The sequence below is a fragment of the Camelus bactrianus genome, chromosome 1, assembly GCF_048773025.1.
Source record: "Camelus bactrianus isolate YW-2024 breed Bactrian camel chromosome 1, ASM4877302v1, whole genome shotgun sequence".
NCBI lineage: Eukaryota > Metazoa > Chordata > Mammalia > Artiodactyla > Camelidae > Camelus > Camelus bactrianus.
This window is the reverse complement of record NC_133539.1, coordinates 38,704,032-38,717,435: the sequence shown is the minus strand read 5'-3', so window position 1 is coordinate 38,717,435 and position 13,404 is coordinate 38,704,032. Positions and strand designations below refer to the sequence as shown.

The window sequence follows — 13,404 nt, the reverse complement described above, 5'->3', positions numbered from 1 at the left end:
ATGGGGCTAACGGCATTATTTTACTGCTTTAGAGTGCTATACTAGGTCTACTATGTGTGCATTAATCCATAAAACCATAAGAAAACACAACTCTCTGAACTTGTTGCATGGTGATTTGTAAACAGTTACAGTCTTCTGAAAATCTGTGTTTATATTCAAACACATATTACTCTAAGGAGGAATATAATTAGTTAAGGGACGGTGGAGAGGTAAGAATAAAAAATAATCATGTAGAAAATTAGAAGCACTAACCAAGCTGAATAAGAAAAGTGAAAACATTGAATAGGCAGAAGGAGAACTCAGTCCTAGCTGTGGGAATCTGGTAAGTAACTAAATTTCTTTGTGCTTTGGTTTTTCCAGTCCCTAAATAACGGGTATGATAGCAGTACCCCCTTTCCAAGTTGTAAGTATGTTAGTAGCCATAAAGAACAGAACAGTGCCTGAAACATAATTAGAACTCGATAAATATTACCTGTTGTTATGAAATCTCAATATTAGAAGTTACATCAAGCTTCTAACACATCGTCCTAAACAAAGCGGGCATCCTTAACGACATGCTGAATAAGTATCCAGTTAGCTTCAGAAACAGTCTTCATCACCTTGTAAAGTAGGCCAATTTATATTCAGACAATCTGTTAAGTTTTTCATTCCTACTGATGTTTGCATATAGATAGCTACGGCTGCCAACACTGAAAGTGTGCTATTGATTGGAGATTATTTCAAATTAAAGTCTTACATACTGGAATTCATCCTTCTCTGGGTACACTCATAAATATGAAGTCTGCCTCCTGCTTGATTAATTAACTTTTTTTTATTGCTCCACCAGGTCAGCTGGTCCTCTTTCTGCTTCATGCTTCACCATTAATAATCATCCCCAAATTTCTGGCTGCTGTTAATATTGATGCAGCTAATTTCATCCTAAGTCATTAAAGCAGTACAGGTTGGGTTTCAACCAATAGACTGGATCACACATAGCGATTTTTCAAAAAGGTGTTTAAGGAGGAAAATACATTTAACAACAAAAAGGTCATTTTACTCTATTCAAATACTCCCAAATGTTAGAATTAACAACTAATTTGTAATTAGAATTGCATGTATCATGTTATGACACAACTCAAGTCAGTTATAGCTTATTACCCAAAATATAGCAAGTGATATTGCTTATCTGTGGCAAATAAAAATATTTGATTCTTTCTTATTTTTACTGGTAGGCAACATGCTATTCTTCCATATTTTAGCCTTTTGAAATTATACATTCTTCACTTATCTAATGAAATGTATATTAGAAACTAACTGTGTACCAGACATTTAGGACACACAAGGATACATAGGTTACAGTTCTTGATCTCAAAGAGCTAAGAACCTGGCAAAGAATTAAGCCTTCCCACAATAAAATACTATAGAAAGTTTGAGGAAAGAGTGATGACGTCTCATTGGACTGATCAAAAACACTTCAGGAGGAGTAGCATGTGAGCTGGACTGACCATTTGCAATATGATAGGTTTTTGATTATTCCATATGGGAGTCATGATGAAGAATCAGAAAATTTTGTGCATAAAGCATTTACACTTTTTCGAGTATCTGTTAACCAGAGGGAGACAGGACAAAAATGATGTCAATTGGATTAGACTGGAGGAAAACTTGAATATTTGTTGAGAAATTCACATTTTATTCGGTAGAAAATATAAAATGACTTGGGGTTTTTAAGTGTACAAAGTTAAGTATAGAAAAATTAGTCAAATGGGGACATAAAAAATAGATTAAGGAAGAAGAAACTGGAGACACAATCTTCTACCTTAATTTTCAGGATCATTTCCCATCTATACATTGTTAAAACTAATTAAACTGCTTTAATATGAAGCCATACTACAAAAAGCTAAATCTTATGGGTGTTTTCAAAATAATTAAGTGATTAAATTCATTCATTTATATCTACATAACTCATTGTCTAAATGTGCAAGACATGACATAGATTCTAATTTGCAATAGTATGATTCAGTAATTTATAGCTTGTTTAGTTAATGCTGTTCATAATGATTTTTGTGTGGTTAATTATTTCAAGTGATATAAATTTAGTCCTTCTTTACTACTTTTGGTAAACAATAGCATATTTTAAAATGATGGCAGATGTGGCTTTCGTGCTATGAGAATGCTTCATGTAGCTTATGAGTGACAACCTAAATTTATGTGTTGTTAAAATTTAAGGTATAATTAATCTTTTCAGGGAAAAGGAATGCATCGCTTATATGTTGGCAATGCATTAATTCTCCTGGATCATTCTGGAAAACCATAAAGGCAATGGAAGAGGTAAGTTATATGTAAAATTCCAGTTTTCTTTCAAAAGTTGGCTTTAAGCTATGGATTCTCCTACCTTTTGATAGCTTCACAAGCTCTTTTATATTATATAAGTAAAATGTTTAAGTTGACTGCAATATAGCAGGATATATTTTATTTTGGTTTTAAAAATGAACCCACAAAAGTATTTTCTGTTTCTCTAAAATATATTTGAATATTAGATAAATCCTGGTGATGTTTTAAATAAAAACAAATGTTTGACTTTCTTTTCATTAAATTATTTCTTTTTAAAAATATAGGTGTAATTTTAACAGAATTTTCTTAAACTTGAATCAAACGTGGTTTTCAAGCAGTTTTTAAGGATTTGGATAACATTATTGGCTATGTAGATAACTTTTGAGTTTTAATTCTTATCTTTTTCTCCATTGGAAAGGAGCACATTTTCTCCAGAAAATAAGCACAGAAATAAAAACAATCATGAGGCAGTTAAAATTTCCTGTTTTATCTATAAAAGCTAAAAAGGCCTATAATTAACCATTGTGTGTGTGTGTGTGTGTGTGAGAAAGAGATACTTTGGGGAATAAAATGATTTTTATTTTAATTTGAGAAATGTCTTATATTAGAGAGCTTCTAACAGCTATCTATTTTTCACCTATCTTTCAAGAAGATTTGCATGGAATATTTATATATTCTTACTTTCTCACTACTGATTCTGTAGCTTATTGTAATTTTGTTAAAGCAATTCCAAAAAGATGGGACAATCAATAACAGTACCTAATAAAAAGACCAGTACAGAATAGCCACTCAATAAATGCTTTTAGTGGACATAATATTTAGTTATACACTGTTAGTCCTGAAAGAGATTAGCAGACACACAAAATGTCAGTATTGAAACACAAAAGGAAAGTCTTTCGTGATTATATATGAGTGACTATCTATTTACCTATTTATCTATAGATTTATTAATCAATTCTATCTATCTCTTCATATACAATATATTTAATGAGGTTGTTCTATAGAATTAGGAAGAGAGGAAACCAATTGCTATAGTTCAAGCAGGCTATTTTTACAGTGCTAGCAGTCATAATTAGTAATCTTTAAATTTGCTAGCCAGTTTCCACTAGCATATTCTGACTAGAAAAACAAAACAACCACTGGTATAAAAGAGCAAGAGGAGTCATGGTAATTGTTCTTCAGACACCACTATGTTTATAGAGCACAAGCAGTCAGTTAAGAACATGATTTTGAAAAGGAATTATTTCATATTTTATATTATTGTCTCACTAGTTGTGAGCAAACTAAAAGCTGGACAAAGTAAAATAATATGGTTAATTACTACTCATTTTGCTTACTTTAAAAAATTTGAACCGGACCATCAAATGAGAGAGCACCTAATTTCACCTCCCTACTTCACACCCCATCTCAACGCATTATAAAGTCAGTTAATTAAACAGAATACACAAGAGAGAAGTTAATGAGAAAGTAGACATTACAAAGTTCAGGTACTACCAGAGAAACAAAAGGTATAAAAATTTAAAGATGCACTATGATGGTATATAGAGAAACAAAAAAATCTGATGCTGTCAGTTGGGATTCACATCATTATATTCCTGAATTTATAGTAGACCTACCCATATCTTACTATGACATTATTCATTGAAATTCTCTTCTGGATATAAACAGCACGCTTTGAAAATGCAATTTAAAGCTAACCAGATAAAAAATGATCCTTTAAATGATTTTCCCTCAGGCTGTAAATTGACTTGGGAGCCACTCTGTGTACCCAAACTCCAAGTTTAGACAAACATATTTTTCAGACTCTTCTCAAATATTGTGTCTCTTCAAGGGTGTAATAAAAGTCACTCACATGACATTTACAAATCAGTAATTCAGAATATGGTTTTGCTGTCTGAGGCTGCCACTGTCAGGTGCCTCTAAGGTTCTCTTATCAGATTTTGGTAAAGCTACTTAAGTCTCCAAAAAGAGATATAACCTTGTCAGAATTAAAAAGATAATTTGTGTAAATTGCTCAGCAGAGAGTCTTGCACATATTACTGGCCATGTTACTCCCTAATTACAATCCTCTCATGAATGCCCAATATCGTCATAAGGCCCAATACCCATAACACGGCCAAAAGAACGCCTTCGTTTGGGCCTCTGTATACAGTTCTTGCCTTTAGCTCCCAATGTTTTATCTTTCATAGTCTCCCCATTGTTGTCACACCAAGTAGTTGGTTCTTCTTCAAATTTTTCACGCTGACTCAGGCCTCAGTGCTTCTGCTCTTTCTTTATTACCTCTCTTCCAAGAATGAGCCCCTTTCCCATCCTCCAGCCCGTCATGATCCATTCATGCTGAATCAGGGTCTCTTCTCTACGCTCTTATAGCACAGTTCCCATATCTACCTGATAGCACGTGTCATCCAATCTTCTATTTTTTATTTAAATTTTCATTTTATCTCCCACAAATCTAGACTATAAATTACATGAAGACAGAGGCTGTAGAGCTTATCATTACCTTTTTATCGCCAGAGCATCACACAGAGTGTAGCACATATTGTCTTAACACATTTTTTGTTGAGTTAGTAAATATTACACTGGGTTATTGGTAAGTATGGGACCTCTCTGCTAAGGCATTTTAAAGTATTTATCTTTTATAAGACCTCTGAAAGAATTCTAGTCCTGAAAGTGCAATTAGTTCAAATTTCAAGTTAAAACCAAGTCAATATTTTAATATTTAGATAAGAACTTATTGTTTTCTTATTAGATTAGACTCTTCATCTAAAAGTCCCAGATGAACACAAATGACTTACCTAGATTTAGCATTATAAGTTTGTCTGAGAGTACATTTCTGACTTGATGATATAATACTCAAAACTGTCATACTTGTTAAAAGTTAGCTGAATTTCTTGATCTGTGAAATAAGATGCAAGGATGCAATAAACACACCCTGGACAAGACAATGATGTGAGTCCTCCCTGGACAAAACTTACCTTGAATTGCATGTTTGGCTTTGTACCTAGGTTAAGTTTTGATATAGGGACAGCGAAAAAAATAGTCAATAGGAAATAGTAGGGGCACTTTCTGAATATTTTACATTGCTTTTGTTTACAGAGTTTTGCTTTGTGATAATTGCACTCTGCTCCCAATAATTTCATCTCTAGCTTGAAAAGTCAACCGTCTCTGGTAGGATTATAAATGACTATCACTGGCTTTAAACATCTAGGGTATAAGTAATCTTTTTATCCCTTAGTTTTCTCTAATCCGAAACTGTGTTCTTTCTTATTTAGATATGTCAGTGCTCGTCCACTTTTTAGTTAGATATAGTTGTAACAAAAAAGTTCTTATGGATCAACATTGTGCATTACTATAAAACAACAATAAAACACTCTTTCTGTCACATTCAGCGTAGCTTCACTTTCAGTGATAAACCAGAGGAATTATGGCCTAGTTAGCGGTCTTACCATTAGCACTTTATAATTCAAAGGAAAGGACTTGGCCGGATGGTGGAGTAGTTAAAAGCACAGGCCTTGGAAGAAGATGGCCCTCAGTTTCAAATTTTAGCTTTGCTTTCTTACCAACTGCATGAATACAGACAAATTGCTCAACTTTCCTAGGCTTCTGATTTCTCAGAAGTATAATTAGGAAAATAATGCTGGTCTCATTGGATGCTGAAACGTTTAAATAAGATAATACATGTAAAACACTTCACATCATTTTTGGCACTTATGGGAGGCTCAGTAAATGGTAGCTATCATTATTGTTATTCATAAAGAATTTTTATAATAAATTTGCTATTTTTGCATTCTTATACAAATCTAAGTATTTTAACAATGATGGGAACAGATTTTTATTACAATTAGGTATTTGGATATTTTTCCACCAAAGTACACAGCAAAAGCCAGCTGTATTAGCCTTATAAAGATAGTAATAGGATGGATTTCTAAACTCAAAAATATAATTCAATGATAGAGCTGAGTTTAAAATGAATATGACATTTAATGCTATGTAACATGACTTTGGAACACCTCACTCCCCTCGTCTCCCATTTTGGTTTTCAGTACATTGAGGCTATGGAATTAATTTGAGTTTCTAATCAAGCTCATGCATCTATATTTAAAACTTACAATGTGCACTTCAGTGGAGTTTGTCGCCTGATCTCTGTTTTTATTGATCTAAGATAACAGCCAAAGCTACACAATTTTGAACTAACTGCTAACATCATTTGCTCACGGTTTTATTCTCTTCCAAGTTTTCATTAGTATCACATTATGATGCCAAGACTGATGAACAATTAGGCTAACACCATCCACTGAGACTCTATGTTATGGCCTGACTGATGAATTCCGCATAAAGAGACATATTTGGGCCGCATTACAATTGTGATAGAGCAAGGCAGTTCATGGAAATATTTAACGATAGCACTAAAACATTAACTGAAATGACTGTATGAGTATTTACATGAACAGAATTCTGCTTGATGAGACCATTCAAAATTTGGGACATTAGATTTTTTAACTACCAGGTCAGATTCAAACGGTAGTAAAGTAACATCTTACTTTATGTCTTTGTGTGAAACTTACTTTCATCTCCTGTTTCAAATTCAAACTTCTGACTGTAGCCACTGTATCCTGTTGCAGTCCTCACCCGGATGTGAAAAATGTACTTCGTGGCTGGCTTGAGACCCGTGATGATGACACTGGGTGCCTTGGACCTCGTGGAGGAATAGGTGAGCTGCTCGTGCTCCTGGGGACAGAAAAGACGAGAAAGGAAATGAAGCAGTTATTCTACTTTTTCCTAGAAACATTCTAAAGTTAAGCTGGGGAATTATGCTCTGACTTTCAAAATACTGATCAAAAAGTGGTGTAAGCATGGTTTTCCATAATTTAGCACTGACTTATTTACCAATTACTATGCACATGGTATGGTCTTGATTTGAAAATTTACTAAGAAAGATGATCATCTTATATAAACTGCACTTGTATTTGTGGTGCCTTGGATTTCTGATCCAACTCTAAGGAATGGTGGTGGCGTGAGAGCACGTTTACACAGAATGGCAGCTGCATCTTGGACAAAATGGGCACACTGGATCAGACCACACCAGCAGAGTGCAAGGAGCAAGGTGGGAGAATTCAAGTACCCGCTACTCACTTCTACCCGCAGGTAGTGCCAAAATGCCGGCGCTATCCGTGGGTAGACCTGTGGGTGAAAGGAAAAATAAATTAATTGTTTTTTAACGTTTGAAATCTTTTATCCTGAATCAATTGCTTTGTTCTGAAACTCAGTGATTCCCCAGCAGTAACAACTGAAGTTGATTCAACTTTAGACATAAAACGATGACAATTTTCCTTTGAGGGGAAATTGACTCCCCCCCAAAGACAACAGTTTTTTTGTAAAGAGGTACAAGTTACCTAGGGATTATGAGGTGGATTTTGAAACAGTCTGTCTGTGAAGAAACATCGAAGACAAAGTAAGGTATGAAAGACAGCAGGAAATCAGGCAGGACTGGAGGCTTAATTCCCAGTCACTTGCAAGTAACTGCCAGACCATCTCTCCCCACTAACAGGAACCACAGCTAACTGAACACTCTAGTCATTCAGGGTCTTTTAAGTGGGCTGTCTTGTCCACCACCTCAGAACAATTCACCTGTGCACATAAGAGACAGTGCACAATATGCTGGTGGTGGGGATACATTAAACTCAGTACTGTTTTTGTATAGTGTTATTGTTCAGTAACTTTATAATGGTGTTTTAATACGGTATTTGAAAAAAAAAACCCTTTATTTCTATGAACAACTCTTCTAAATTCATAGATCAAATTAGGCCACCACGCCCTTGAGTTACAAATCTAAAGACAGAGATTCTCAGAACTGGAAGTGACTTACAAGATCATTAACTGAATTACTGATTTGATCCTTAAATTCTATCTATAATATTCCCATCAGGATTTATTTTCACCTTTGTCAGAAAAATCTCTGTTGTTCAAGAGACTTTCCAGACTAATAAATAACGTTATAAAAATCTATGCACGTGCAGAATGTGTCAAACTGCATTTATTGACTGGTGATGCTTTAAGATTTAAAACTATGAAAATAATTTCCCTTAAGCTATTTTTGAGAAAAGAATCCTTTTCTTAAAGATAAATTTTAAACTGTATGGCCTTTATTTGTCAGAACTTTATATGCTAGATACTTATTCTGTGTCAATTGAGTAACTGAATTCCCCATCTATACCCCAAATAGAACTGTTTATTAAACACAAAGTACAAAGTAATAAATGAATTAACAATAGCAACATTTTAAGTAGAAAAGACAAAACAAATTGCAACATACATTTATCCCTAGGTAATTTTCAGATTAGAAAGTAAATAAATATCTGCCTACCATAAAATCCAATGAAATAAAGTCTATAAAATCATTGATGGCAGTCATTATCTGCTAAAAGAAGAGGCTTTCTAAGATCAAGGCCTCTATAATTAGAGGGCTTAACATCCATATTGCGGACAAAAAAATGTGTACTACTAGAAGAGATAATATTGTTTGTGGGAGAAATTTGCAAAAAACTATTGGATTGTTTATTCTCATATACCAGAGGAGAATATTCCACCTCTCCCAGAATTTTCTGCAACATGAGAGTTATGGTGTACTTTGAATAGTGCTTCATAATATAAAATTATGACTAAGAGACATTTAAAATCCTGCAAAAAGAATTTAATTTCATCCTTAAAGAGAGGAGATACAGATTCAAAAATTTACTCTCAGAATGGCCTCATAATAATTACACATTATATCTTGGTTGCCTCACCTAAAAACATAGCTAAATAGTAATTTCTTACTCAGTAAAGTTACAGGGAGCAAAGGACACCTTTTGCAAATAGCTTATGGCATGTCTGTTGTTATACAGAAGTGTATGTGTAGCTACATCCCTGGAATAAAAATCACTAAGTAGGAAGTGTGCTTACATGGTTCCTCAACCTAAATCACAGCAGCATGGTGGCTGCTGCCTTGTCTTACATATTCCCACCTCTGAGAGGGCCAAAGAGAGCTCAGAAAGCAGAGTCAGGGGAGTCCTTCCTTCCAGTGCACAGCAGCCCTCTCTCCTGCTGTTTTCAAGCTCTACTGTCTAGGAACTTTGGCTAATGGCCTTTCTGCTGACATATCAAAGTAGCTATCACCAGATAGAGACAGTGCTTTGCCACAGAGCCATCTAGATTGCTTTATTTGCCCAGGTGGGCTCAATTCTGAACATGCTTGAATAGGGTGTGTGTGAAAATTTTTCTAGAGTTTGTACCGTAACAGAATTGCTATTTGTATGATACTTATGTCTTTAATTTTGCTAGGTAATACATTCCATTGTTCATAAAACTCTATTACATCTGTTTTTCATCTTTGCTAAATGGTAAAACCCTTTTCTCACTCTTAGCATTATTTATTTTAATACTTTCTTTTTTTTCTTGATCAAACTTTTCCAGAGATTTGAACCAACTTTTGGCTTTATCTATTGTTTCTTCATTTTCTATTTCACTTAATAAGTGCTCTTATTACAAATTATTTTCTTTCTTCTTTGCGTTAATTATGTTGTCTTTTAACTTCTTACATTTCATGCTTAACTCACTAATTGTCAGTATATTTTTTCAAATATATTTTAAGTCTATAAATTTCACTCTTAAGTACCACATAACTGTACTCCATAACTTTTCATGATACATTGTCAATCAGCTCTAAGTATTCACTAATTTCCAGAAATGCAGTATCTTTTTAGTCTTTGTGGTAGATTTAGGATTATTATTTGTACACTTTTAAAGGTCAAGACAGGTTGTCAGGCAGTAAATAAATGACATAAAGTGAAGCTCCCAAGGCATTATCCCACGGGTTGCAAAGCACACTGGACAGTGGAGGCTCATTGCTGAGAACACTGGCAGTCTTCTGCACTAATGTTTGTTGGCTGAATGTGAAACAGCCTTTGCACTACTTGGATGGGCATGAATAATAGCACCAATTGTGGAAAAAAAGCATGTAGTAGCAATACATTTTAACATACTGCTATGTATATCATTTCCTAAAATAAATGTGTATACAATTTCTATTTTATATATTTGTAGCTACATATATTAAAACCATAGTTCAGAACTAAATAGTGTAAACGCAAGGCATTCATTGTCAAACAGAATATGCACGTATTGTTCTCTAGAGATATAAACTTTTACTTCGGGTCTCTTCTCAAGGGCAGATCTTGCAGCTTAGACTCAGGAATTGCTCTTTCCTAGCTGCTGAGAATCTAGGCTTTCCTGGGAGTCTAATCTTATTGTCACATTGAACCTTTCATTTGCCTAAAATGCTGAATCTAAGCTTGTATCTATTGATGTCAACTCTTCATGTATATATCTCAATGTCTTTCATTTTTAAACAGTTTACAATTTAAGTCTATTACTCTTAAACATGTTATTTAAGAAAATATTTTAAATCTTCAAATGAATAGATTTTGGTGGTGAGATGGGGGAGTTTTTTAATTTTTTGATTTTGTTGTGTGATTTTCAAGGAATAATTCAAAGAATGATGGAAAAATTTTATACTATCTGGTTCCTTCTATAGTTATTTCAATGTATAGCAATATATATCCCCAAGTAGACTGCTATTTCCTCAAAAATGTGACCTATATTTCCCTTAGAAAACAAAACAAGAAAGCAAAGGAGTGCTCGATGCATGGTGTTTAATAAATGTCTATGATTGATCTTCACAGAGGAATACCTAGATCACTTAACATGTAGTCACATATCATTGGGAACTGGGCTACTAAAACTGCTGCTCCAAAGTAGAAGCACAAATTAGGATGGTTCCAGCTCACAGTGATTCTCCTGTGACCAGATCTAAGTTAACTGCACCACCAGGGGAAAATGGGGATAGTGTCCCAACAAGCTGATTTCTCCGAAGATAAAAGCTAGCTAGAATGATTAGAGATTTCTCCTCCAATGAGACTGAATCCATGAAGGGACGATACAGAGAAAGAACTGCACTGAAGTTGAATAACCTCAGCTTTTCTGGTTGCTGACTTCCAGAGTCTAGGACATTCTGCTCTGCCTTGGATTCTACATTTTGACACCCATAAATAATCATCAGAGTTGGATTTTGTTGGAGGGAACCAAAAGAGTTGTTTTCTTTTCTCACATTCATTTAAGTACATAAGACAGAGTTTCTAATTTGGGGCAAGAAGGGGTTAACAAGCTATTTGGTAGGGTGTTCTAAGTAGTGGGTAAGGTGTTCTGAAATATTTTTAGGTAAAAACTGGCTATTGCTATGATAAAATTATAAATTAAGTGTAAGCAAGAAAAATGTAGAAGTAGATATTCTAAGTACACAACTACTTTCTGACTGCACTTTTAGAGAAGTATCATTTACCATGGCTATAATTTACTCTAATCAACTCTTGATTATCCCCAGTAACCCAAAATAAGAGATAACCCTAAATCACTTTTAAATGCATTTGTGACTTTTTTTCTTATATTCCTTCCAATGTGTATCTTGTTTCACCTAAAATGAAAATTAAATGCATTCCTTGAATGTTATATGTTGAGCAATAGTAGGAGATGGCCTCAAAGTACACCTGATGGGAGAATGATACAGACCTAGAATTAAGCATTCACAATTGATTTTCAGAAAACAGATAACTTATAAGTAGATAACTGACTGCTTGAAATAGTGGTTAAATTTACTGTTAGGGAGAATGGCTAAATTATTACAATGCGACCTTTACAAAACTACTAGTGCTAGGATGAGTCCAGTGGTGTCCTAGTTGTAGTCAATTCACCTATGAAAAATGCAAAGATTATACCACTTCAAAGGGTCAGGCTTTTCGTAAGAAAAAAAGCAAAATAACATGTAAAATCCTTTTACAGGCTCCAGCAGATGTGTTTAGTATTATTTCTTTCTTTTAGGAGTCATTATCAATAGGTGGTACATTTAATCTAGGGCAATAACAGGCTTGTGCATTGAGGTAATTCTGCAGATGCTGTGAGAGGTCTTTCAAAAAATTTTGTATGTGTTTTGCTTGCCTGTTAACCTTTATATTTTCACTGCTTAATGCAGTGTGCTTAGCATTGTAGGCTCCCATGATATATTAGCCAAATATATTGAATAAAGAAATTAATGAATTAATTGCTCTATAAGTTTAGCTTTTAAATTATACATATTGTTATAGCAATTTAAAATTAGTTTGCATAAATTAATGGTAATTCAAATGAGAGATGAGAAAAATTGTTTAGCTGGCTTATGGTACTTCCACAATCAAAGTGCAATAATATTATGTCAGTATAGCTGGCTTGTTTTCTTTGGAACATTGTCGGGAAAAGCCAAAATTTTACTTGCCAAAAAATGTTTTGCAAAACGGTATGCTTAAAAAAAACTAAGATTTGTGCTGAAATATCTTTTAATACATATTTTAAAAAATATTTATTCACTTTTAATTTTCCCATCTGTCTTCATGTAACCTACCTTTGTACAGACGGGATATAGAGATTTCTTCTGTGTTCTATTACTCTATAAATATTTATAATGGTGTATAGCTATTCTCTCAGTATAGCTCAAAAATTTCTTAATGATTTTCTTAAAGTATATCACAGACAAACAACAACTTTAAATTCATCATTCATTCTTAAGGATTTTGATAACCTATAAGAATTATAAAAACATGCATAAATTTGGTAATAAAAAATAACATACAGATAGAAAAAAGGAGGGAATATATGTAGAATAAAATATATATTTAAAATTCATATTTACCTAAGTATTGAGGATAGATAAAATTATTTTATCTAAAATGGGAGAAATGATAGGAAACAATCGTTATAAGAATATTTGAGAGTTACATTTGGTTTAAACTAAACATTTTTAGAAAAGTTTACAAATTCCTGCTTATGTCAAATAGTTTGGGTCAAATATTAAAATAGCTACATAAAAGCTAGTTAAAAATCAACATTTATCATAAAATTAGGATAGTTATCAATAAATGCCACTGAGAGAAAAAAATACATGGCATCTTTGGAAACATTAATATACATATGTTGACATCTTCAAACATATATGGTATTCCAATTGTCAAACTGAAAGTTTTTGGTTAA

At 33.5% G+C, this 13,404-nt stretch overlaps 1 protein-coding gene across 5 annotated transcripts in view; it reads right to left on the bottom strand.

Moving 5' to 3' along the window:
• The window catches only part of EPHA6 (EPH receptor A6), a 743,078-nt gene that overhangs the window by 256,513 nt on the left and 473,161 nt on the right, over positions 1-13,404 (bottom strand). For 4 of the 5 annotated variants that reach the window (XM_074361623.1, XM_074361631.1, XM_074361637.1 and 1 more), the window contains 2 exons: positions 7,444-7,491; positions 6,876-7,038 (listed from right to left, as the gene is read on the bottom strand). In XM_074361623.1, the coding sequence (XP_074217724.1) occupies positions 6,876-7,038; positions 7,444-7,491 (211 nt within the window). The remainder of the gene's footprint in view (positions 1-6,875; positions 7,039-7,443; positions 7,492-13,404) is intronic. The other variant, XM_074361626.1, reaches the window with a different exon arrangement.